Source organism: Cervus canadensis, chromosome 5 (genome assembly GCF_019320065.1).
Source record: "Cervus canadensis isolate Bull #8, Minnesota chromosome 5, ASM1932006v1, whole genome shotgun sequence".
NCBI lineage: Eukaryota > Metazoa > Chordata > Mammalia > Artiodactyla > Cervidae > Cervus > Cervus canadensis.
The window spans coordinates 76,702,826-76,729,860 of NC_057390.1; the positions used below are offsets into that span (position 1 = coordinate 76,702,826).

Genomic DNA, 27,035 nt, shown 5'->3' on the forward strand with positions numbered 1-27,035 from the left:
TGTGTTTCCTGCATTACAGGAGCATTCTTTACCCCTGAGCCACCCAGGAAGCCACAGATTCATTTTTTTACAAAAAGGGAAAGAAAAAAGTGCTATAAAAAAGAAATCTGGTTCCCATACCACTATTAATTAGTTGCATGATCCTGAGCAAGTTTCTAATCCTCTTCTGGTTATACATTCTATTTTTCAAATCTTTGTCTACTTGGCATACCTGTGAACCTCTGGGGATATGTAAGAAGTAGCTTTCCAAATTTATTCAACTACTACAACCATGAGTTTCACTACATATAAAATTTTGTGAATTTTATTTCACAAAAGAGAATGAGATTACCGAAACTGGAAGAGTAGTTGAAAGTATCTTCACATTGAGAGTAAATATAACTCCCAGAAAGGCACAAGAAGAAGACATGAGAATGCAGGCAATGATAAAGAGTTATCCTTTGGGAAACAAGTTGTAATATCCAAAAATGCTTCAGAGGCTTGTGGAAGAAATGAGTAAAAATGAACAAATGGGTGCAGCACTTACTCTGTCCAGTGCTATGCTAACACTTTAAGGATATAACTAAAGCATAATCAATAAAGATATTTTTTTAAATGGAAAAAGTATGTTATAAAAATATACATTATCTGGAATTTTCACTACAGAGGATAGTGCTTTAAAACAGGAGTTTAAGGGAACATTTTAATTACAGTTTTGATTAAAATAGCAAGGGTCTCATATAGAACCACATTAAATTTTTCTACTACACATTAATCAGATACCTTCCTTCTGCTTCTGCTAATGCCAACAGTACCAGAATACTAAGTCATAGCTGAATATTTTAAATTTAAAGTGTTTTGGAACCTTAGTTTTAATCTCTGACTTAAAGGAAGAGGACTATCCAAACAGGTACCAGAGTCATCTTTATCCTTATGGTATCGTAGAAAACTCAGAGACTCATCTGGGAAACAGGCTTCTTCATTCCCAGCTGTTTCATAAGCCTGGACACACTGCTGAGTTTCTTTAATATATGCCTTAGGGTTACTCAACTTGGCATCATTTTTCTTGAACAGGGTTGGGCTATGCTTCTGAGAACTCTGCTTCATTTTTTGAGTTGTGGATTTAGCTTTCCCAAACTCTGGGACACTTTCTTCATCAGAGGAAGGTCTGTCAAGGCAAACGCTCTTTTTCATTACAGTTTTCTGAGCGATTTGAACGCCAGCTTTTCTACTATGATATAAAGCAGCATTTGGTGGCCCAGTTCTAACTTTGGAGGTCTTCGTTCCTGGGTTATTGACAGACAAGGGTACAGATGTATTTGATTTGTTATTTTCTTGAAACAGCTGGCCTCCTTTTGGAATTTTACAGTTTCTAGATTCATTTTGCCAATGAATTCCTAGAAGACCCTTGGAAAGATGTGATGGACAATGAGAAGTATTATTAGCAAAACACTGTTCTTTTACAGTAAGTAGGGACAAAGTTTTTAGGTCAACATCTGGTTCTACAGTATTCTGAGGATATGATTTTATAAGTATTCGTTCCTTTAAGGGTAAATCCTGAAGACGTAAATCACTAATGCCAGAAAGGAGGTCCTCCTCAGGATTAGTCTTCTGAAGATCCCAACAGGAGAGTTTATTAACACTGGTGGTATGCCGTTCTGATTCACAACACAACTGCTCTGGATTATTTTTAAAACTGTCAGGAATAGCTGTTTCAAGTTCCGATTTTAAACCATGAGTGAATGTGTTCCTGGGGATGGCCGGAGAATTACTAAAAGAAGTACTAAAAGAAGTACCTTCCCAGTCGATGGTGCTCAAGTGCAGATCAGCAACTGCGGATATATTATGGGATGAGGTACTAGGTTGACTAGATTCTGCAGTTAGAGACTTACTGATATCTTTAATTTGCTGCATAGCCAAAGGTCTTGGAGAAGATATTAACTGTTCTTGTGTAGTCAAACAGGCAGCATCTTCAGGTAAAAGCAAGACATTCAATGATGTGGAAATAAATTCCTCGGGTGATGTAGAATCAGGGGAAATTTCCAAGCCTAACTTGGATTTCTGCTTAGGAAAGATTTCCCATGTGGGTTTTAAAGTCATGTGTGATTGAACATTCATCATCTCATCTGATTCTGGCAAAATGTTTCCTTTAGACTTAATTTTCATGCCTGAAAAGAAACAAATATATAATACAATTAAAACCTATTTTAAATCTATTTTATTTTCTTTAACGTGGGTAAATAAAAAGAGTTCAGATCAGAAATCTATATGATCAATTTTTGGCTCTTTTGTCTCAGTGCATTCCTGAAAACTGTTTTATACCTAATTATAACAAAATAATTATTAATAAAATATTATAAAATATTTTCTTTCAGAAATACTGTTATTACTGTCATGTTATAAAATAGTGTTAAAATTTCTTCATTGAGTTCTGGGAAATAAAGAAAATGTATTTATAATCCTAAATATGTTATACACGCTAGTTGCTCAATAAATGGTTAGTGTAATTACTATTATTAATACTAAGTTAAGTTAGCAGACTCAGAGCAGAATGATTTTTTCCTGGTTTTTAGATTTCAAGTATGTCAAGACAAAGTATGTCAAGACAAAGGAGCAAGAGTATAATCCTTACTCTTGATTTTACAGAACTTTCAGCAAAATTTGGACAAGGTAGGTTCAAATAGGACAATTTATGTATGTTTGCAGCATAAATAGTTATCAAACGTGATACATACTTTTTTGTTTCTTCCCTTTATTTTCTGACTTTTGTTTTTGGTAAATAGCAACAATCTCAGGATAAGCTGCTTCAAACAATGACTCTTCTTCTATTGTTTGTAGAGCCAATTCTCCATGTTTATTTTCTATAGCATAATGTTCTAAAGGATTAAAAATACAATAAAACAACCTTACTAACAGATCTGAAATACTCCACTTTCCCAGGTAACTCAGTTTACGAGGTCAACTAGGTCATTCACAAATGGGTAACTCATGCAAATCTTACTTTACAACATCTCTATTCTAATAATCTGTTGATACAGAAGTGAGCTTTTTCCACCTGGCAAGAGCTGGAAAGAAGTTCCACTTAAATTAGAACTTTAAATTTCTCTTGTTTCAGAGATGGTAGGAACAGCTTAGAGAAAACTTTATTTATATAAGGTTAGTCAGTTTTGATTCAGTATAATAACTGTAAAATTCCAGATAAAGAATGGAAACAATTTCCTAAAACTTTAACATTGGCTTTCTTTAGTAGTAGCTTCTGAAAAGGACAGAACTGATAGGTCATCAAAAATATTACCATTTTCCAGATCATGTTTCAAAGATTATCAGTCTCTTGAGGAAATACCCAGGCTTATTGGACTCACAAGAACTCAATAAACAAAAATGAGAATGCTAATGTGTACATTTACAATGAAATACATAAATAGCACACTGGATTCTTATGTTTATCCTATATGAGGGCAAAACTATATAAGAAGCCAAACTATCATGAAATGTAAGTTAATGTGTCTGAAGTAGAAACAATGGAAACAAGTGAACTTAAGAGTATTTCTTCAAGCAACCTGGGGTTCATTTTCTCCTTAAGGGATAACTCCAACAAGGATAAGTGAAAGTGGGCACCTAACCCTGAGTTCTAGACAGAAGAGATGCATGGCCAAACTGGGTTAATGCCATTGTCTTTCCTGAAAATACACTCTAGTAGGTGAAATCGTTTCTATATGGTTTTCAAAATTCATTAGCTACTTTCCTATTATTCCCTTGAACAGCTTATGTAATTCTTTATCGTTTATCAACTAGAACTTTTATTGACAAATCTACTCTCTCACTCAGTCACATGTAATTATACAATCTAATTTTAAAGCCAAACAGAAATGAATTTGGGATTATTTTCCATTTTAAGTGCTCAGTACTTCCCCTGCCTTCAGTTTTGGAGCTAATTCAGAGTTCACTGTATTTCTGTCTACAGAAAATAAGAGTAATTTGACACTATAAATTCCCATAAAAACTAAATATAGTAAAGAAAGAAAAGGAAGGAAAGGAAAGGAAGAAAGGAACGGAAGCACCACAGGTGCTATCAGCAACCTTCATTTCTTGAGAACTGACTATACAGTGAAATCCAACGACCAGACTATTTGTAGTAGTATTTTCTTGAGAAATATATATCAAAACCATTTCCATATTGCTTTTGTAAATATTAACTACAAAAGGAATATCAATTTAAGACATTTAAAATTTACTCTGAGTTACATATAGCACAGGTACACTGGTGTATGTGATCTATTTCTTTTTATATACATGTTTTACACATGATATCTGTTAAACATACGTGACTAAATGTTATAAATTTTCCTTAAAGTATGTACATACCAGGCTTTTCCCATTCTATTTCAAAACAATGAACTCCATTTCTGATTCGGTTTTTAACGATTCTGAAAAAAAAAAAAAAAACCCACATCTAATGGGGTCTAACTGCATGAGTTATTTGGAAATCTTCAATTTGTTGACTGAATAACTCAATGCCCACTAATTTTTATTGTTTTAATAATATTCTAAAGATTCTGTAAGGAACTATTGTGTAGTTATTTCTGATTTGCTTATTTAAAAGATAGTGTTTACATGTAAATCCATGACTGATTCATGTAAATATATGGCAAAAACCACTACAATATTGTAAAATAATTAGCCGCCGACTGATAAAAATAAATGAAAAAAAAAAAAAAAGATAGTGTTTATAATTGTTAGATCTTATCAGATTTTCCTCTCATTATTATTCAGTGTTCCTCTTTTACATAATAACAATTTTTGTTTTAAAGTTTATTTTGCTTTCATTAACTTTGCTACATCACTTTGGTAAATTTTTGCCTTGGTAAATATTTTAAGCTCTTTTATTTTCAAACTTAATATAGTTTTATTCTGCTTAATCCACTTAAGTTTAATCTACTTACATTCATTAAGATTATTGACATAGTTGGATTCATTCATACATCTTATTTGTGGTTCTGGTTACCTCATCTCAAAGATCACCTTTGTTATTTTACCTTTCCACCTTCCTATATCTTTTGGTTGGAGTTTTACATTCCTATTTTATGTACTGGTTTTAAAGACAGAAGTTGTATTTCTCATGTTTTAATGGTTATCCTTAACTGTTTACATGCATACTTTGGGATGTCAGTTTATTATCATAAACACATATTAACTATCAAGCATTATAAAGATACTTATATACACATTTTTTCCATTCAGTTTATTAAATTAGCTAAATATATTTTATCAATTTCTATGGCTGACCGCTGTTTGTTATTATCCTCATCTTCCCCCAAGTTCATTTTCCTTCTTGCTGAAGTCAACTTTTAACAGTGCTTTTAATGAGGGTCTGTGAGTGGCAAACTTTTAATCTTCATACGTCTGCAAGTGTCTTGCCAACCAGTGAATAATTTTATTTTATTTTTTCCAACCAGTGAATAATTTTAATGATGTCTAGGTTGCCAATTATTTTTAGTCAAAGCTTTGAAATATTACTCCATCATTCTGACGACTATTATTGTCATCAAAGATGTATGCTAATGGATTGTGACTCCTTTGGAACTTATCTTTCTTCTTTAATACTTTCCCAAAACTTTTTATTTTGAAAATTTTCAAACTTTAAGAAAAGTTTCAAGAATAGTAAAATGAATAATCATATACCCTTCACTGAGAGTCACCAATTCTCAGTTTCAGCCCCTCCACTTACTTTACCACTTACTGTTCCCTTTCTGGTCCACTGAGATAATTATCTAGTTAAGCCTAGCTACAACTTTTATAGGGGCCTCCCAGGTGGCACTAGTGGTAAAGGACCCGCCTGCCAATGCAAGTTAGACATAAGAGACGCATGTTCAATCCCTGGGTCGGGAAGATCCCTTGGAGCAGGGCACAGTAACCTACTTCAGTATTCTTGCCTGGAGAATCCCACGGACAGAAGAGCCTGGCGGGCTAAAGTCCTCAGTGCCGCACAGTCAGACGCACCTGAAGCAACTTAGCACAGCACACTTTTTATATTTCTTTCTTTAACAGTCTATCATTACGACATGTTTGAGGCTGAGAAGTGTCAGAGCATGAACTATGTTATCCTGACACTAACCCCTGAACTAACTTTTAATATTCCATCAGACCTTTCCTCCATTCTTCTAAAACAAAGAGATATATTGATATATCCTGCTATTAAAGATATTAAGAAGAATATTTTAGATCATAAGATGTTCCAAAGAAAACACAGGGATTTGTCCATACAATTCTTTATATTACCGAATTGGCTGCAGCTGATTAGAGTTCTTTCGACCGAGCTTCCTTTCTGTCATGTCATAGTGGGTCAACAGTGTCAACAATTTCTCACATGCATAGTGATTGGGCCACTCCATTTTTTCAAGAGTAAATCTCTGTAAATGTAATAAAAAATATAATAAGACTTCATTATCTCTTGGTGAACAAATAGCACTCTCAGGTGATCTTATCTTTTCCGTAAGAGATAACTAATATTAAAGTTGTGTCAACAAGAAGATTCCCATAATGGGCAGTGAGCCTCCTAAGGAGGCAATATTGCATGATTTCAGTGTGAGGGTTCTGGGTCTGAATGCCAGCATATTTCCTAGATGTTGGGTAAATTACTTAACCTCTTTTAGCCTCAGGTTTTCTCACTGTAAAATACAATTCAGCACACTGATTATGAAGTTAGGGAAGATTACATGCAATGTGTTAAATATAATATCAAATTTTAAACATTCAATAAATGTTGGTTGCCATTATTATTACTGTGGTTGTAGAGCTAAGCAATAAGCAGTTACAATTTATTGAGTGACTGTTTCTCTACTTACTATACTAGGGGTTAACACAAATAGCCTCACTTAACCCTCAAAGTGACTTCACAAGATAGGTAATCTTATTTCTTTTTTTGAGGAAAACACATATCCAGGGTTACACGGTAAGTGACAGACTGTCCAAATTTAAATTTAGGTCAATGCACTTGTAAACTGTACTGTCTTCCATAACAATATACTTGGTCTTCACATTCTCCAGTTATTAGCATCTCTCCCTCAACACAGTCCTCAACACAGCCCTGAAAACAACACATCTGCGCATGGTCCTTAAGGAGTCTTGTAAAGAACAGCATAACTGTGATTTGTCTTACAGTCTGCAATACATAGCTACTATGTGATAAAGGAATGAAAAGTAGATATAAATGTCTGTAAAACACACATGTACTCAATAGCTATCTACTTCAAACCTCCTTTCAGAGCAATCAAAGTGATTACCCCTTCTTGTCTTTCTAGTATCCAACTTTACACTGTAAAGTAAGAGTTTATTTTCAGATACCTGAAACAATAATAAATCAGGTCTTTGGTACCTGACTGCCTTCACCAATTTATCCTTGTTCAGAAGGAATTCTTGAGTAACCTAGCAAGAGACAAGAAAGTAAGAATGGAGACTTCAAACTTTTATAAAAAGCTTCTGAGATAAATACATAGTTGAATTGTTACTCATTACCTCATGGAATGGGAATCCCTCACAACTGCAAGCTTTTCTGAAAATAAGTTATATACAGGTTATTAATATAATCAGGCAATTTTAGGTAGATTCTAAAATCATCACCTCTAATCTCATCTCCTTTATTGAAAAGTGTTCTTGCATAGTATACCAGTTATCAACCTTCTCACTGAAATATTATTAAATTACTATCTTCTAAGATGGCCAAATTTTTTAACAGAATCAAGAAAGGGATTTTGTGAAACATTATTAATCTACACATGAGGGGAAGTTATGTGGAAATAATTCAACCAAAGGTATATAAACAGGTCCCATGGCAGAAAACACTGAGTACAAAAATAAAACCTTACTTCTTAATATTGTATTCTACTACATTCAGTTGCCTCTCATGTTCTGTACGGTGCCATTCACAAGGACAACAGTATTCATAATCATGTGGATCACAGTATCGATCAGTTTGACATAATTTGCATCCATTATGTTCATGATCCTTAGATGAACCTTTACGGAAACACAAAAAGTATAATTTTCACTGCCTTTTAGAATTATCTTCTATATACATTTTTTTCTTTGCCTTACCCAAATTTTTAAAAACAAATACTGCCTAGCATAACACCTAGCATATAGAAGGGTTTCAATACATTTAGGTTGAATAGAGTAATAAACACAACAGTAATTCTTAGGATAAACTAATTCCTTAGCTGTTAGCATCACTGACACTATTTTAACTTTTTGTAAATTACTCTTCTATCTGAAAGTGTTAATTTGTAACATGACTGTACATTTAGAGTAATCAATGGAAGACTGTGGAGTAAGTGGTAGTTACACACAAGAAGGATATTGTTGGTAAAAAATTATAATAATCCTTAAAATTTTAAAAAATAAGAATATGAAAGGAATACAGCAGTTATTACCTCTGCTAGTGGCTAGCTCTCAGTTACCTATATAGCTATTTTTAAACTAAGCTTGGAACATAAACAAATTCTGGTTGTGGCCTGGATGTTGGGCCCTAATGACCATTAAAAGGAAAGCATGACTACCTTCAACACTGTCTTGAGAATACATGAGAGCTTACATAAGTGATATGACCCAAAACCATAATTCATGAGGCATCAAAAAAACCCCTGCAGAATGGCATCTTATCTATAAAAACATTTATTTCTTCCACGCTATCATCTATAATTCTTAAATGCCAATGAAAATATATTAAGAAAAACAGATAGAGCAGAATTTCTTTTAAAAGATGAGCTAACATGATCTCCTAATCTCTCCTGAGAGCAAAAGGATTTTTTGACCCAGTACAAGTCAGAAACATCTTTTTTTTAAAAAAAGAAAAAAAAAAAGAATTCTTATATTACAAAGAGAGAGATGGGTTCTTTATCTATTTATCAGTTCCCTGATCAGGGATTGAACCCGTGCCTTTGGCACTGAAAGCGTGGAGTACTAGCAACTGGTCTGCCAGGGACTTTCCATGGACGTCATTTTTCAATCAAGACTAATGAAGAGAATCCAAGCTATTTTCAGTAACAGTGAACATGTATTAGAAATTAATGTTAAGTCACTATCTTCACACACAATAAAAATATACCATATAAATATAAACAAATCACTGATATAAAAACAAGGGGCTTCACTTCCATTTTCCCCTAAGATTTATCAGAATTTTTTCTTAAAATGGATTTCTACATTGAAAACATAATTTTAACACTGAAATAATTTGATAATGCAGTTTGAAACTACAGTTATCCTGTATCTATCATTGATACGACATTACTTCAGTCAGTAAGTATTCACTGAGTGTCTACTGTGCGTATGTGACACAACTCCTGACTCTGCAGGTCCCCAGTCTGCTAAGGAAGGGAGGTAAGTAAAAAGTACCACAGGAATAGATACGAAACATAGGCATATACTAAACATAGGTAGCTAGACAGCAGTGTTAGAGAGACATCATTCCTTATGTCTGCTCACCTGGATGGGAGCACACAGAGCAATGAGCCAGTTTGTTAACGAGTGCTGGTTGTGAATTAGAGTAACAAGACTTTTCACTCCACTGATTAAACCTTTAAAAGAAAATGGTTTAAAAAAAAAAAAAATAAACAAATACTAAGGTCACCAAACTGCCATGTTCTCAAAGGTCAGGCTATTCTGCTCCTTTCCACTTGCCTACTTATTTTCCCTTTGGCAGTAAAGTTGCTATCCCAGCCTGGGAACATAAAAACATAAAAAGATTTAAAACTCAGGGGAAGGTTAGTCTAAATTAATAAAAATTAGAATGACAGATTATTATAAGAAAATATAACCTCATTATTTTCAACTGTGAAGACAAACATAAAATACTGCCAAAAGTTCACCTTTGCTGAAACTGTCTCAATAAGAAAGATTTATAGTTAGCCAAGAGCCATATTTGCTTGCTTTTCCTTTTTTATTTTACTCTTCACAATTCCCAAATCATTCCTTAACTCATCCCCATGCCAAAGTACACCTTTGCTTTCCTGCTTTGGAAAATGGTAATTGCTGATATTAACAATGAGTTTATTAAAGTCTTAGATCTATCATTAGTCTTACAGTGGAAAGACAGGCATCTTAGGAAAGAGCACGAATATCTGAAATCTTTCTCATGGTCATCCCAATCTTCATTTCTACCACTTGATGCTTCTTTTCATTTATTCACTATCTCATACCTACTGGAGGCCAAGATTATTTTAACTGTCCCAGTGTCCTGGTTCCTTTCCTTCTATTCATTCTATACTTTATTATCACCAATATTCATTTTTTACAAAAATTGCCCTCATCAAGCAAATGATTGATAGATTCATTTTGAAAGCTCAAAACAAAACAGCACAGTTTGCAAACTTCAATATACTCTAATCTTAATTTTCCTGAATCCTCAAATGAAGTGAAAGTGTTAGTTGCTCAGTCATGTCTGACTCTTTGCAACCCCATTGACAGTAGCCTGCCAGGCTCCTCTGTCCATAGGATTCTCCAGGCAAGAATACTGCAGTGGGTTGCCATTTCCTTCTCCAGGAGAATCTTCCAGACCCAGGGATTGGATTTTGCTCTACCGCATCACAGGTAGATTCTTTACCTTCTGAGCTATCAGAGAAGTCTGAATCCTCAAATCATATAGTCTAAATTCATTGGAATTTGTGAATATAGAACAAAGGATAGTGAAGTAAAACTTTTGTTCAAGTGTTACTAATTAAATATTTGCAGTATGTCAGGCATTTCATTTATAGAAAAATATAGTATTGAAGTATTTATATAAAAATAATTTGAAATATAAAATTAATTATGTTGGTTTATCTCTACTTGTTGATAAAATAGTCTAAGATAGCTTATGGCAAATATCCATGGTTATAAATAAACCCATTTGACATCTTACTACTTGTGTTTGTAGTGAGCTAATAATACTGATGATGCAAACCACGGCTTAGGACATGTTCTTTTCAACTTTCTTTGGAAAACGTCAGAATAAATAAGTGATTGTCAATGAAAACATAGATCAGCTTAAAAAGACAAAACCCTTTTTTGGAAAGTCCAATACTTATTGTATACACTATTAAATTCAACAAGACTAGAAGACTAATGTCATAAGCAAAAATAATTTTTAGTTACCTCTGAAGTAAACTTTGCCCTTTCAAAATCTTTATCAGTTTTAATGCTTGCTCTTTTCCAACTCCAGGGACTCCCTTTCAGAAAGTAGGAAAAGAAATTCAAATGTTAATCATTAAGAACAGATAAAATGAAGGATGATGCATTCATTCAATGTAGGACTGTGCAGCTCAGAGAAGGAGGTAATTCTACATGTGCAAGATGCATTGTTAGGTGTAAATGAAAACTGCAGAAGAGAATAAGGTGTGGCTTAGATTTGTAGGTTAAATAGCAATGACAGTGTTAACTTATGTAACCAAAAAAGTCAGAGTTACATACAAAAGCTCTTACAGTTTATTTTAGGAGAGGGAGGAACAGCATTTTAGATGAACAGCATTTCATTTTCTATGTTCATTATTTTGATAATATTTTAATTTAACCTAACTATGCAATATTTATAATCCAGAAAAGGCATGTTCTTTGACTATATGAAACATTTAATATTGAAAGATCCAGACATCCAATAGAGCAAAGGAGAATTCCAAGTAAATTCCTGAAATTAGTAACTTAAGAAAATTAAAACAAGCATTTAAATTCCAACACATCTAGATATATCTAGATATATATAAATCTATATATATATATATATATATCTAGATATAAATAAATCTAGATATATATATAAATAAATAAATGTATATTTACATGACAATTTCTGGTTTAGAGTTTTCTAGTTCCTGTAAAAGTTTATTAATATGCCTTTGTAAGCAATGCTGCTCTTTAGCCAATATGCATCAGGATAGACACACCAGTGTTAAAATACTTCCAAACTGGTTAGTAAACAGTCACTGCCCACATATCTTGAGCGCCTGCTGGCAAAGGGGTCTCCTCCCTAATCTGAGTTCCTTTCCCAACCCACCTACACTCAGGATTAGGGTAACACATGGCACAACAGAGGGTGCCAGAAACTTGTTCCATTTCTACAGCCTATGTCTTTAGTAAACCAGTTACTAGATATTTTGCATATGACCCTTCTTGTATCAGCATTTAGTTACATATTAAATTTTTTTCCAAAAATTTTTTCAGCAAATTATGTTATTATAGTAGTGTCTTAAAGATCATTAAGTACAATGATATAAATAGCAGTTTTGGTTGCAAAGATATAAAAAAATCAAAATAGGCAAGGCTAGTCTGTAATGTAATAAATACCACTATAGCTGAAACTGGTTCTTGTGAGTTCAAGTTTGCAAATTTCTTCTTATGTTCAACACTGGGCTGTTTCCAGACTTTAATTATGATACAATTACATATAGGGAATAGGAATCTTCTATTTCAGAATGAGAACTATAATAATTATTTTTTGTGTTATTTAACAGCTTTTTTTCCTCCTGTTTTCTTTTCTTGTTAAAAAATTTGTTGATTTCTCTATTTGGTCACTGGTGACATAGATTAGAAATCAGAATTAATAATTTCCTATCCTATTACTTTTTCCCTCTCCTATACTCTAGTGAAAAAAAATACATGTCATCCCTCTTTAGACTTCTCTTATGGATACAGTCTACAGTATAATGAAGGATTTAATAAGGATACAAAGATGATCAGCAGGGACATAATAATGGGACTATATAAAAACAGTAGGAGCTACAATATAAATCATTTTGTATTTTTAAATATCATATTTATGAATGGGGTTATCACTGTAATTCTTAATTCATCCCTCACCTATTATACCCGTCTGTCACTGAGTATGTATTGTTATCTTAAGATATAAAATAAAAAGCCTTTCATGAGCAAAACTCAATGCAATGCTAAGAGGCATAGAGGGATGAATGACTTAGCCCAATAATCATGTTACCTAGCAACAGTAACAATAACATGGAGCATGTGTACAGTTAGAAAGTTACTATAGAGATTCAAAACCAGAACACAGACAAACAGTGATAGAAACTAACACTGGCATGAGACGAGAAAAGAGTAGCTCCTATATTTCTCTAAAAGGAGAGTCAAATGTGAATGTGGATCTCTTAGAGTAATGGTATACTGAGATTCAAGCTGTAGTACCAGTTAGATTCTATTCTCACTTATAACATTCAGTGTCACAGTGCGCAAGCGTTTCAATGCCACCTGAATGTTGATTATTTTAGTTACTGAATAGTTTATTACACCCATATCTATATTAGGTCCTTAACTATATAATACCATATTATATTCATATTTATGTAGCATGTAAGGTATCAGAAAAAGCCACTATGAATAGTAAATAAATACAATTTCAGCATACCTTTGGAAGATAATCACAGCCAAGCAGTACTGCCAGCCCAACCAGAGCATCTCTATTCAAACCTAGTTTACTCGTGATGGATGACATTGCATAACAGTCAACATGTGGGTCCTAGAAGAAAGTACAGATTTAGTTTCATCTTCAGAAAACTAAACAAAATAAACATTGTAAAACATAATTTGTCAAAGCTGCCTCTAAATATTTATTCCGAAAAGTTTAAAATTATCTTGATCACCAGAATCTTCATATAAGCTAACATTTTAACATCTGGAAATAAAATCAAGTTTCAAAAACAGCTTTAAAAAAATAACTATAGTAGTCATTTTTTTCTTCTTGTTTTTTGGTGTCTACAAAAGTAGATTTTCATCTTACATAATTAAACATAAAATGTATATTATAGAAAGTAAACATTCCCTGTAAATGAATCATCTGAAGTAACTATTATTGACAGCCATGCATAGTCCTCTAAGAAACTCTTTCTTTAACACATATATACAAATGCTTATTTAAAGTAAAAGTAGGATTATATAAAAATACTATTTTGCAATATTTCTTGCCCACTAATACATTTGGATATCTTAGTCGCTTCAGTCGTGTCTGACTCTTTGCAATCCTATGGACTGTAGCCCTCCAGGCTCCTCCCTCCATGGATTCTCTTCAGGCAAGAATACTGGAGTGGGTTGCCGTGCCCTCCTCCAGGGTATCTTACTGACCCAGGGATTGAACCCGCATCTCTCATGTCTCCTGCATTGGCAGGTGAGTTCTTTACTACTAGAGCCACCTAGGCCTTAATGACTGCTTACTTATTATATTAGATGGACTCCAAGATAGTTTTTCTTGATGGGGACACTGGAAGCATTTTCAGAAAGATAACAGAATTTTCTGGCAAATGGTTTAGTTTTTCTGGCTTCAATACATCAAATGTCCATAGTCTCCCTCGCTCAGCCTTGAACAGTTACAATGAATACGTCCCATGTAGTACCTGCCTCCATGAGAACCATGGCTGTATTTAGCCATTCCCTATCACTGGGGATTTGGGTTGTTTGCCAAGTTTTTGCAAGTATTGACAAAGCTGCAGCTACTAATAACATCCTTGTATATCTCTCTTTGCATACTTGGAGGTGTTTTCAGGCTTACTAACAGTGGAAATTCTGGTTCAAGGTAGTACATATCATATGACATTTTGTAATACATAATTGAAACTGATTTAGAGTTAAACCATGTGAAACAAATCCACATTTAAAAGAGAATGAACCATGCAGTAGTGATATTTTTAATATGAGTAAACATTTTATTTAGCAATTGCTATGTACCAAGCATTATGGTAAAGAATCCCCCTGCAATGCAGGGGATGCTGGTTCTATCCCTGGGCTGGGAAGATCCCCTGGAGAAGAAAATGGCAACCCACTCCAGTGTTCTTGCAAGGAGAATCCCATGGACAGAGGAGCCTAGCGGGCTATAGTCTGTAGGGTTGCAAAGAGTCAGATAAGACTTCACAACCACGTGCACACACACAAAAAACAGTATTACACAAGCATTACAGTAAGCATTTTACAAGTTTTAGTTTATCTAACCCTCTAGTAATCCTCTTTTAAAAAAAAATAGTTTTTAAAACAAATGCTGAAAAAGAGAAAGAAAAAATACCTTGGTGTTCATAGTGAAATTCCTATAAACAGTCTGGGCCCCATAAAGGAAAGCATCTCCATCATTGGTGAGGCAGCCATCCACATAACCACTGGCGTTGAGGTAGGCACACATGGCTTCAGCTTCACCAGCAGCTTGGACCCAGGGAATTCCTAAGCATTCCAGCATATCAAGACACTGAGAAGAAAAAGCAGGTGCGACAAATCTAAGAACATTTGCATTACTGTTTTTTACGGTGTTTAACTTACGGCTATATTACAAATACTAATAGTACCTATTTAGGTGTGTTTTAAATTATGATATTTAAGAAATAATTGGAAATTTGAACACTGAATACTTTAGAGCATTAAGGAATGATTGCTGAACTTTTATGTACATTAATAAATACTGTATTGAGTCATATTTTTATTTTTTAAGAGCTGTATCATTTAGAGAAAGGTATTGACCCATTAAGAGAAACAATACTATGTCTGGGATTTGCTTCTCTTGCCTGGAAAATCCCATGGATGGAGGAGCCTGGTAGGCTGCAGTCCATGGGGTCCCGAAGAGTTGGACACAATTGAGCGACTTCACTTTCACATTTCACTCTCACGCATTGGAGAAGGAAATGGCAACCCACTCCAGTGTTCTTGCCTGGAGAATCCCAGGGATGGCGGAGCCTGGTGGGCTGCCGTCTATGGGGTCACACAGAGTCAGACACGACTGAAGCAACTTAGCAGCAGCAGCAGCAGCAATGTAGAAGTAGGGAAGCGGGTGGGAGTACAGGTGTAACAAAATTGCTCAAGTTGATAATTTTTAAAGATTGGTGATGGGTTACTTTTGTATTTATTTAAAATTTTCTGTAATGAAAAGCTAAAAATTTTGATGTCAATTAAAAAATAATCTGTATCCAGTTAAAAATCAATTTAAAAATTATATTTTTAAAGTAATGAATATTCAATTTTCACTGTTCAGTGTTATCTCAAGAGTTTGGCAATATCTTTAAATTATTATAATTAATCACATTAACATTTACATCCGTAAAACTATAGCAATCTTTTTCACATGATCACCATCCCAATATGAGCTCTTTCAAAGAAGTCTCAAGTACACAATTTTGGCTTGAGACCTTAAAGTTCAGTTTTTGTTACCTGCCCTGTATAATGAAACTCTCTTATTGTGGGAAACCACACAGGGGCTGGTTGTTGGAGTGCTCCAGGGAAGTCACAAGTCTGTACAGGATGTTTATTATCAATCTGCTGATGTATAATAATCTGCTATAGCTTTCTTTGGGTTATGAATTTAACTCTGTTGGGTAGCTTATAGTTCAGCTTCACAGCTTAGTGCATTATTTTTTGTTATATATCACACTCTCATTCTATCATTGGGGAATAATGGGTATGGTGAGGAAAAGTGGCTATTCACTTGTCTTTTCTCGAGGGACAGAATAAATATCTCTCTTTTTTTTAACTGATTATTTACATGCTATATTATGTAATAAAACCTCTGCCAGATGTTGCCCAAGGTGGACAAGGTTCAGAAAGACAAAGTACCATGTCAAAAAAAGGTACTTTTCAGGACTCCAGCTGGGCAACCTTATTAGAGAGACAGACTTGTTACAGGTGCTGCTCAACTGAAACATAGTTGTTTCTTCCTGCTAGTTAAAGTATCCTTTCGCAAAAAACAACAAGAGTTTAAATTATTCCAGATTCTTGTGTATGTCCTCCTCACTCTTTTCAAAAGCTAGCAGAGAATTTGTGATGAGGTTGGCTGGAATTTTCCCTGCCCTAAGTCTCTATGATGTGGGGCAGAGGTTGTTTTGGAGGACTAATTTGTGCTTTTCATGCTTGCAACTAAAAATGGCAGTAGATTAGAAGAATGTAAGGCCTAGTAAAAGACTGGACGGAAATATGATAACGATTAATGGGCAGGCAACACTGAACCAACATAAAATGTCTAAGAACATCACAATTGGTGAAATAAATAAGAATAGAAGCATTTTCTCAAAAAGACAAACACCTGTTTGCTTTATACTGGGTGTTTAATGCCTTCAGTATGTGAACCATAGATATTTCTAGGAACTGATTATATAATAATTAGAATCCAGTACAGATATTTTCTTCAATTATTGATAGTCATTAAGATGGAATAGTCACTAATTGAAAATTACTTTTTTTAATCACATGAAAATAAAAAATAGAAAAAATAGACAAAACTTCTGGAGAAAAAAGCTTATTAATTTGTGCAATGTCTTTTAAAAGAAATTAAAATTTTAACCAACATTTAAGAAGAAAAACAGGGATATGAACTCAAAGCAAATATCATAAAAGGTTTATATCCTTAGCCTATAAAGAAACTGAACAAAATAAAAAGTAAAACCTCAAAAAGGTTAAGTGGAAAAAGGATATGATGGTCATTACTTACAGAAGGACTAAAACTAACTTAATGTTTAACCTCATCATTAAAAGAATATGACATTTAAGTATGTATTATATGTATTCATATGTATTATATAAACCAAAAAGTCTTTGACTTTGCATACTAAATAGTACAAAGATAAAACTCCTAATATCCAAAGATCGTGTGGATTCACTGAAATTGCTATCTCATACCTGTATTGGTAGGAAGTAGTTGGCAAGAGTTATAAAATCCTTCTTAAACTTAGGTCTATCAAGCCCACTTTGGGTAATTTTATTTTCAAATCACAAGAAAAAGCTATGTTCACAAAAAAATGTTTCTCACGATTTCATGTATAATAGAGAAGAACTGAAAGCAAACAATATACAATATACAATCATGGGGAATGATTTCAAGTACAACCATTACAAGTAATAATTCTGAATAGAATATGGTAACAAGAAAATACGGGTATGCTACATTAAGTGAAAAGTCCAAGATAAAAATTACCTGTGCATGATTATGGCAACTTTAAAAATTAAACACATTTAAAAAGATACAACATAGTTATAGCTTCCTATTGTTTTCCTTACATACTTTATCTTGTTATAGATTTATCTTTGTTTTAAGATATATAATATTTTGTAACAGATAAATATACTAAAATAATAACTTTTTATAATTACAAAGCCCTGAGAGAAGCCAAATCAAATTATATCAACTACCATTAATCCTGAATGAGTAAAGTATGAATTAATGAGACTGCTATTCTGGGAATTTGTTAAGTGCTGAAGGTTTCCTAAAACATTACATATTAAGTCCCAATTATGTACCAGTTGCTTTAGATATATGTATATTTTCTCTAATTTTCACTATAACCCTGTATAGTATTACTACCCTCATTTTACAGAGTAGGAAATGAGGCAAAGATAGGTTAAAAATATTGCCCCTAGAGTTTCTAGATGCCAGAATAGGAACTTGAACACAGGTGAGTTTCACTCCAAAGCATAAACTCTGTTCTCTATTCACATTGGCCTTTTAGTGAAGACAGTTAGGTATTAAAGATACTGACCAACAAAGTTTATTACAGTAAAATCCATTCTCTAATTCAAATCAGAATTATTGAATCAGGCCCGAATGCTTACCTCCTTTAAGACTGTCTTAAAATGTGATCTCCCTGTTTTCTGAGACCGTGTTTTTCCAGAAGGTCCATACCGGATCTGATTCCTCTTACTAATGACATCAGCTTTCAGGTGCGGGGGTTCCCCTTCCATAACAAACACCAGCTTTACATCCATTAGCATTAAATATGAGATACGAAAAAACAGGTTTCTGAAATAGAAAAAGTTAACGATACTTTAATCATCATACATGAATAGCAGAAGTCAACATTGCAGAATGTTGACTAGTATCAAAAACTAGTATCAAAAATGTATCAAAGACACTAGTATCAAAAATGTTACATGCAATAATGTCTTACTTATGATTTTAAGTGGACTGAACTGAGAAACCACTACTTGATTTTTTAGCAAAGGAGATTTATGATTATTCTAATTGCTATGTAGAAAATGGTTTGGAGGAGGAGGAGGCCAAGAGAAGAAGGAGGGAAGCTAGTGAAAAACTTCATCTCAACAGGGCAGATAAGAGACGTTGCCATACACTGAGGTAGTGCTTCTGGAGAGAAGTTTGTGAATGTGACATATATTCTGGAAGGGGAACTGGCAAGACTTCAGATGAATTGGATATGGGGAGAGGTAAAGCAGGAGGAAAACGGCTCCCAAATTCCTGCCTTTTAGTCACTGAAACATCCTAGGGGATAGGTTAAATAGGCAGGCAGGTATATATATGAGTCTGAAGCTTCAAGGGCATGAGATACAAATTTGTGAGTCACCTGTATGAGGTGACTCAGTGGTAAAGAATCTGCCTTTCAAAGAAAAAGACATGTGTTCAATCCCTGGGTCAGGAAGGTCTCCTGAAGGAGGAATTGGCAACCTACTGCAGTATTCTTGCCAGGAAAATCCCCTGGACAGAGCCTGGTGGGCTATGGTCCACAGGGTTGCAAAGAGTCGGACACAACTGACTGACTGAGCATGCATGCACACAATATGGAGACGGCAGATGTGGGCATGTTAATACATTTTAAAATCTCAAAATGCAAAACAGCAACAACAAAACAAATGAAGTGGAAACAAAACCAAGACAACCACGGCTTATGTGATCACATATCTATATTCTGAGAATGTTTACTCTACCTGAGGTGGGGCTTCATGACTGTCCCAATCATTTTTTTGACTGTCTGTGCTTCACACACCCAGAGACTCAGATCAACTGCAATGGTTTTCCCACTGAGACTGTGCAAGTGGACGTGTTGTTTAACAGGCTCCAGAATTTGCCACAAGTCATTTACTCCCATCCTGGTGGTTACCTGCTGTTATTTGAAACAAACTTTTCAAAAGATTGTTAAAAGACATAGAAGCTCAAAACAAAAATTTAGACAGTGTATTTTGAGCTAGTTGGGGGTGATTCATAAATAGTATTCTCATTTCTTTTACTGGTCAGCTCTTCAGGATGAATCAAGAATACCTGAAACATTAAAAATGGTGGTAATACACTCAGTGGCGACAAATGTAGCAGCTGATGTAGCAGCTGAAAAGTTATTAGCAGATTATAGCATGCTGAATTTGTCCTTAAAATCCACTCATGTCATCCAGTATGTTTCTCTGTATTACTGAAAAATAAAGTAACTTTAAAATTAAAAAAAAACAACAAAACTTTAAAATTTAAAGACACCAAATGTCAATGGTTTTCCCTCTTCATTCTTTCTTCTTTTCCACGCTGCCTGTAGCAGTGGCTGAGAATAAAATTTTTCACATGGTCACATTAATATTGCATGAAATCTGGAAAATAAAGGAAAAATTACCCTCATCCCAAAGGGTGGTAATTGTCTTTGCTCCAGTGAATAATAAGAGCTAACAAATGCAGAGAAAATCGAAGGATCTGGTAATGTGTATGTGTCTTCTTGAGAATTCACTCCTTGATTTACATACCTAAAGAGAGAATAGGACTAGTCCTCTATCATAATCAGGAAAAAACAAAAAGACAAAAACAAGGAAGAATGCAAACACATGAACAAAAGACAAAAACACAGGGTTAATGAAGGAAAACTGATGGAGAAGTGGCAGGGAGATAGAAAATGAAGAATTGAAGGAATACGCAATTATTTTTTTAAAAAAGAGCATTGGCTTTTTAAATTACAACATCACACATGTTCATTGTGGGAAAAGAAAACATCTTTTAAACAAAAATATTTTAAAATGACCTATTGTCCCATTTGGGCTTTCCTGGTGCCGTAGCAGTAAAGAATCCACCTGCAATGTAAGAGATGCAGGTTTGATTCCTGGGTCAGGACAATCCCCTGGAGGAGGGCATAACAACCACTCCAGTATTTTTGCCTGGGAAATCCCATGGACAGAGGAGCCTGTAGGGCGGGCTGCAGTCCACGGGGTTGCAAAGAATTGGACATGACTAAAGCGACTGAGAACAGCAGGCACAGTTTCACTATTCAAAAAAACTAATGTTAATCTGTTCTCTATGTACATGATATTTTAAAAACAAAATTGGCTTAAGCTCTGCTATCGTAACCTGCTTTGGTATTTTCTATATGCAAGTTTTCCTTTATTAAACATCTATAGCTGTTTTTATTTTCCTTTATCATTATTTGATAAAAACTATTATGTAGCATTTGAAGATTCAGTCTGACTACATAACAGATCAGTTCAGTCGCTCAGTCCTGTCTGACTCTTTGAGACCCCATGGACTGCAGCACACCAAAAGCTTCCCTGTCGATCACCAACTCCCAGAGCTCACTCAAATTCATGTCCACTGAGTTGGTGATGCCACCCAACCATCTCATCCTCTGTCATCCCCTTCTCCTCCTGCCTTCAATCTTTCCCAGCATCATCAGGGTCTTTTCCGACGAGTCAGTTCTTCACATCAGGTGGCCAAAATATGGGAGCTTCAACTTCAGCCTCAGTCCTTCCAATGAATATTCAGGACTGATTTCCTTCAGGATTGACTGGTTGGATCTCTTGGCAATCCAAGGGACTCTCAGGAGTCTTCTCCAACACCACAGTTCAAAAGCATCATTCTTCGACACTCAGCTTTCCTTATGGTCCAACTCTCACACCCATACATGACTACTGGAAAAACCATAGCTTGGATTAGACAGATATAGAACAGATATCCTCTGAGTAATGACCTTAATTCATTCTAAAAACACAAGACAGGATACAAAAACGTATTAAGACAAAAACTCATCATAATGTAAAACCATTCTAAATAAAATGTAACCGTATTGTCTGCTCCTTTAACAGAGTCCATAGTAAAAGTAAATGTTCTCAAATTGTACATGACTGCAAAGAAAATAAATGCTGGAAGCATGGCTGTCCTTTTCTGAATCTTAATTTTAAACGTGGCCAGTGTTACAAGCAGTATTTTGTGCACTCATTCTTATGAAGAGCTGCACAAACATTTGCTCATATGTCACTTTAGAAGGATTATAGATTTAAATAGAGAAGAAAGCATTAGCTAATGGTGGTTCCAGTGCTCATACTGTCTATTTCACAAGAAAGCCCACAGATTGAATGCGGGTGACATTGCGGCATATGCAGAATCAAGGTTGTCTTGCCTAAATATTAAGTAATGAAATATGGATGTAGTCATATTTCAATTAAATATGTGGTCAATAAAAAGCAATGTTCTATAACTTTATGAATGCATGAGTATCAAACATGACTTCAGTATGGCTTTTTTAGGGATGAGAGTCACACCTTCTGGTTTCTTGCAGAACACCTAAGAACAAGTCACGTGGTCTCAGGCAAGGTGCATCTTTTCCCCAGCCCTTCCAGATCTAAAGCTCACTCCTTGAAGTAAGCCAGAAAGAAAAACACCAATACAGTATACTAACACATATATATGGAATTTAGAAAGATGGTAACGATAACCCCGTATGCGAGACAGCAAGAGAGACACAGATGTATTGAACAGTCTTTTGGACTCTGGGAGAGGGCGAGGGCCGGATGATATGGGAGAATGGCATTGAAACATGTAAATTATCATATGTGAAACGAATCGCCAGTCCAGGTTTGATGCATGATACAGGATGCTCGGGGCTGGTGCACTAGGATGACCCAGAGGGATGGGATGGGGAAGGAGGTGGGAGGGGGGTTCAAGATGGGGAACACATGTACACCCGTGGCGGATTCAAGTCAATGTATGGCAAAACCACTACAATGTTGTAAAGTAAAATAAATTAATTAATTAATTAAAAAAATAAAGCTCACTCCTTCCAACCACGGCTCTAGCGTTTCACGACCTAGGTTGACTGCACATACACAAATGGATAGTAACGAATGAAGGGTGCTGGGTGGCACACAGTGCACTGTTGTCCGTCATGGCACATACACACACATTCACGTGTAGGACTGAAATGTAAACTGTACTCCTTCTCTGGTTAGGCTGCACAGGGATCTTAGTTCCCCAACACAAGCCCCTTGCAATGGAAGCCCACAGTCCTAACCACTGGACTGTCCGGGAATTCCTTTCTCCAAGTTATTGATAAAGGAAATCTAATCTCCTACTTTATCTTTACATGGATGCACACTATGGAGATGAGTTTGAGCAGGCTCTGGGAGTTGGGGATGGACAGGGAAGCCTAACGTGCTGTATGTAGTCCATGGGGTCACAGAGTCGGACACGACTAAGCAACTGAGCTAAACTGACAATCAGCATCTAATTCTTGATTCCACCATCTCTCCTCAAAACTGTCTACCCTTAGTCATTCCCAAATACTCAGTTGCTTAGGCCAAAAACCTAGCTGTCATTCTTGATTGTTCTCTTTACTAACAGCAACTTGATCAGCAAGTCCCTTGTTTCTAAAAACATACCCTAAACCCCCATTTCTAAAGAAAACTCCCTTAGTTCTTTCTGCAGTCTCCAATCTGGCCTCCCTGCTTCCACTTTTTTTACCTCTTACTCCTACACAATCATTAAAAGCTACACACAGAAGCCATTTCATTCTTTGTCCCTTTCTTGGCACCAGCTCTGCTTCTGAAGTGATATTAAGTAGCAATGGTAAGGCTGTAAAGCATTTAAAGTTCCAAAAAGGGACAGAATGTAACAATTTTTAAGATATCCAAGTACAACTACACTTAAAGATAGAACTGATGGTTCTTGCATGAGGTCATGATCAACCTGAAAAGGTTACTTGAAAATAGCTCAGCATTAGGTAAAATTTCAAAACACTCCACAGAGCAAACTCACCCTAAACTGTGTATAATTTTACGTTCCATTTTTACTTAAATAGGGTGAAATTAGAAATTTTTTGTGGTGTAGGATTTGATGAGTCTCTACTCATATTTTATAATGTAATGACTTCATTGACATCAATCTGCTCATGCAATCAATGTATATTATTTATATAAAAAGAATCTCCTAAAATACTCATAATTCTTAAGAATTAATATGATGCAAGAACACTTATGTGAATAAGAAAGTCAGAGAAACCCATAGCAAATAATTTTATAGCCTTACTAGTGGCTTCAATTTATTTGCTTTAGTGAAAGAGCATTGGACTTGGGATAGAAAACCTAGAATTTTGATCTTGGATATACATTAACTATATGTGTAACCTTGGGAAGACATTTAACCCATCTACAAAATGAGAGGTGTTAAACCAGATGAATTACAAGATTCTGACATTATTTGAATCTCATAATCAATTTTGATAGCCTGGTATTTAAACTCTTATTTCAGATTATCACTTGGTAGAAAGAACACGGATTTCTAGTTTAAAGAAAGAGCTTAAGAATCCCCTTCAGATTAAAACAAAACCAAATCCTTTGATGTAACCATATGGTGCCCATAAATCAGTTTATGCTCCTAAAACTTCCTTAAAAGCTAATAAGCTTTTATTGGTTAATTATAAAACTGAATGAGGTGAGAAAAGCACAGAACCTTGCTAATTCCACTAATGAATCAAATTTAAAGAGCACAAAAAGAGGTCAATGGTTTTATTTATGCAAAAATATACATTTTATTAAACTAATTTTTCCAGTTTTATTTCAGGCATAAACATTAGAAATCTTTTTAACGATAAAGCAGGAAATACTTTTAATTTCCCAATTCTCATGTAGATAACTGTATTTTCATATAAAGTTTGGTAAACTGTGTAAAATTTATTTCAGTACAGGATTATACTGTATAGAATATACCACATAATTTCACTAATTAATGCTATGTTTATTATTTCTTGTTTTATTTTATCTGAATTTAGCCTAAACTTTGAAGCATAATATAACCCAGGTTTAACTTTCTAATAGTAAACACTTATTAAATGCTTATAATTTACCAGAACTCTTCTTGGTGCTGGAGATACAATAGTGAAAGATCAAGTCCTGCATTTAAGGACTGTGGTTAGGTGAGCTTAGAGATAAACAGGGAATTTCAACAATGAGACAAGTACAGGCACAGAAGTAAGGCTACAGAACTAAAGGAAAAGTAGTATATAGATCTGAAGAAGGCAGCTTATCTAGTGTAGGGCATCAAGGAAGGCTTCCTAAAGGAAGAGACAGCTAAGCAGAGACCTTCCAACCATGTTTCTCATCTCTTACCAACAAGGACCACTTTGGCCGGAGGCTGTAGAGTTTTCATCTATTTTGACTATGTCACTATGCGTGTCATGGCAAGGGCTACAACAGGAGCATGTATTTGATTATCTTTAGAAATAAAAGGGAAGTGAAAAAGTTGGCTTAAAGCTCAACATTCAGAAAACTAAGATCATGGCATCTAGTCCCATCACTTCATGGCAAATAGATGGGGAAACTGGAAACAGTGGCAGACTTTATTATTTTGGGCTTCAAAATCACTGCAGATGGTGATTGCAGCCATGAAATCAAAAGACACTTTCTCCTTGGAAGGAAAGTTATGACCAACCTAGACAGCATATTAAAAAGCAGAGACATTACTTTGCCAACAAAGGTCCATCTAGTCAAGGTTATGGTTTTTCCAGTGGTCATGTATGGGTGTGAGAGTTGGACTGTGAAGAAAGCTGAGCGCCGAAGAATTGATGCTTTTGAACTGTGGTGTTGGAGAAGACTCTTGAGAGTCCCTTGGACTGCAAGGAGATCCAAGCAGTTCATCCTAAAGGAGATCAGTCCTGGGTGTTCATTGGAAGGACTGATGCTGAAGCTGAAACTCCAATACTTTGGTCACCTCATGCGAAGAGTTGACTCATTGGAACAGACCCTGATGCTGGGAGGGATTGGGGGCAGGAGGAGACGGGGACGACAGAGGATGAGATGGCTGGATGGCATCACCAACTCGATGGACATGAGCATGAGTAAACTCCGGGAGTTTGTGATGGACAGGGAGGCCTGGCGTGCTGCGATTCATGGGGTCGTAAAGAGTCGGACACGACTGAGCAACTGAACTGAACTGAAGTATAGTTTGACGTTAGTTTCTTTAGGGGTGTTCTGAGTTAGCGGTAAATATTTTTTCCATCTAGAAAGGAAGTGTTGGAGTATAGAAAGTGGATTACATAGCTAGATTAGCATGTCACGCGAAGAGTTGTGTAAAGACAGAAGTGGGAAGTAAAGCACCGAAACCTAAGCCAAGGATTTACACTTTGTTTAGTTCGGATGTTTATTGAGAGGGTTTACAATGTAAACCAGGCACGAGCTGGTGGGGGCGGGAAAGAAAGTTTGTATATATAAACAACCACAAAGCCTTAAGGTAATTGCTACAAAGGAAGTTATTTTCAAACACAGAGTTAACACCGAAAAGGAGGAACACCTAAGTGTGCCCATAGGGTGATCGAGAAAGGCTCGCCCAGGATGGTCTTGCACCAGGCGTGGGACTTTGCCCCACCGGGCCCGGGCGAGACCATTCGGGACCCAGGGCCTCGGCTCTGCGCTTAGCGGCGGCGGACATCTCCCACGCGGGGGCGAGCGCGCGCGGGAGGCAGGGAGACCCCGGGCTCGGAGAGCCGGGGCCCGGCCGGGAGTTCCGGGACGCGGTCCTACTGGACCCAGAGAGAACCATGGGCGGTGTCCTGGGAGGAGGAGCGGGCGAGATAGGGACACGAACATAGAGCTCGCCCCCAACCAGCTTGCAATCGCCCCCAGATTGCAAAGGAGTGGGTAGAGGGGTCTGGGCGGGGCCGTCTCTCTACAGATCCGCGCGGGACTTACCGGGACAAGCCTGCGTCCTTGGTTTTTGAAAGACGCCTTTCTGTCATTTATCAGTTTGGTCTGAATTCTAACTACTGCTGTCTCCAAGTTTCTAAATGTTCCTCTACTCAAAAAAAAAAAAGAAAGAAAACGAAAACTTCCTTTTTCCCTCCCCAGGCAAAGCCTAGACTTCTGAGGCTTAGCACTCAAGCCCAGAAGGCTCCCGGAAACCACTTGAATCCGGCGCCTCAGCCACCCGGCTCCGCCTCTTCCGGGAAGTGACTTCCGCCTTTCCGCGACCGCGGCTGCACACTCCGCGGCAGCGCCCAGCCAGTCGCTGTACGCATGCGCGGAACTGTAGCCGCCGTGGGGGTTCCAGGGTGTTTTTTTTTTTTTTTCTCCCGGCTTTCAGTTAGGAAACT

At 35.9% G+C, this 27,035-nt stretch overlaps 1 protein-coding gene across 4 annotated transcripts; it reads right to left on the reverse strand.

Moving 5' to 3' along the window:
* GEN1 (GEN1 Holliday junction 5' flap endonuclease) lies at positions 1 to 26,829 on the reverse strand. Of its 4 annotated transcripts, none has more exons than XM_043469319.1 (14): positions 26,635 to 26,829; positions 19,639 to 19,811; positions 18,532 to 18,718; positions 15,011 to 15,187; positions 13,367 to 13,477; positions 11,110 to 11,183; positions 9,463 to 9,554; positions 7,845 to 7,995; positions 7,495 to 7,531; positions 7,324 to 7,404; positions 6,259 to 6,389; positions 4,345 to 4,406; positions 2,715 to 2,855; positions 1 to 2,147 (listed from the first exon to the last, which is right to left on the reverse strand). In XM_043469319.1, exons 2-14 carry the CDS (start codon positions 19,797 to 19,799, stop codon positions 802 to 804), a joined length of 2,751 nt encoding a protein of 916 aa, XP_043325254.1. In that variant the 5' UTR covers positions 19,800 to 19,811; positions 26,635 to 26,829; the 3' UTR covers positions 1 to 801. The 4 variants fall into 4 exon arrangements, with proteins under 4 accessions (XP_043325254.1, XP_043325255.1, XP_043325257.1 ...); XM_043469320.1 differs by having other exon boundaries at positions 19,639 to 19,814; positions 26,635 to 26,765; XM_043469322.1 differs by having other exon boundaries at positions 19,639 to 19,831; positions 26,635 to 26,728.
* Between the last annotated feature and the right edge of the window lie 206 nt (positions 26,830 to 27,035).

Excerpts from the sequence above, each read along its gene's own strand:
- GEN1 (XM_043469318.1), bottom strand. Across the intron at positions 7,405-7,494 it reads AGGGATTCCCATTCCATGAG|GTTACTCAAGAATTCCTTCT; the intron begins GTAATGAGTAAC and ends GTCTCTTGCTAG. Across the intron at positions 6,390-7,323 it reads CTGATTTATTATTGTTTCAG|AGATTTACTCTTGAAAAAAT; the intron begins GTATCTGAAAAT and ends TTACATTTACAG.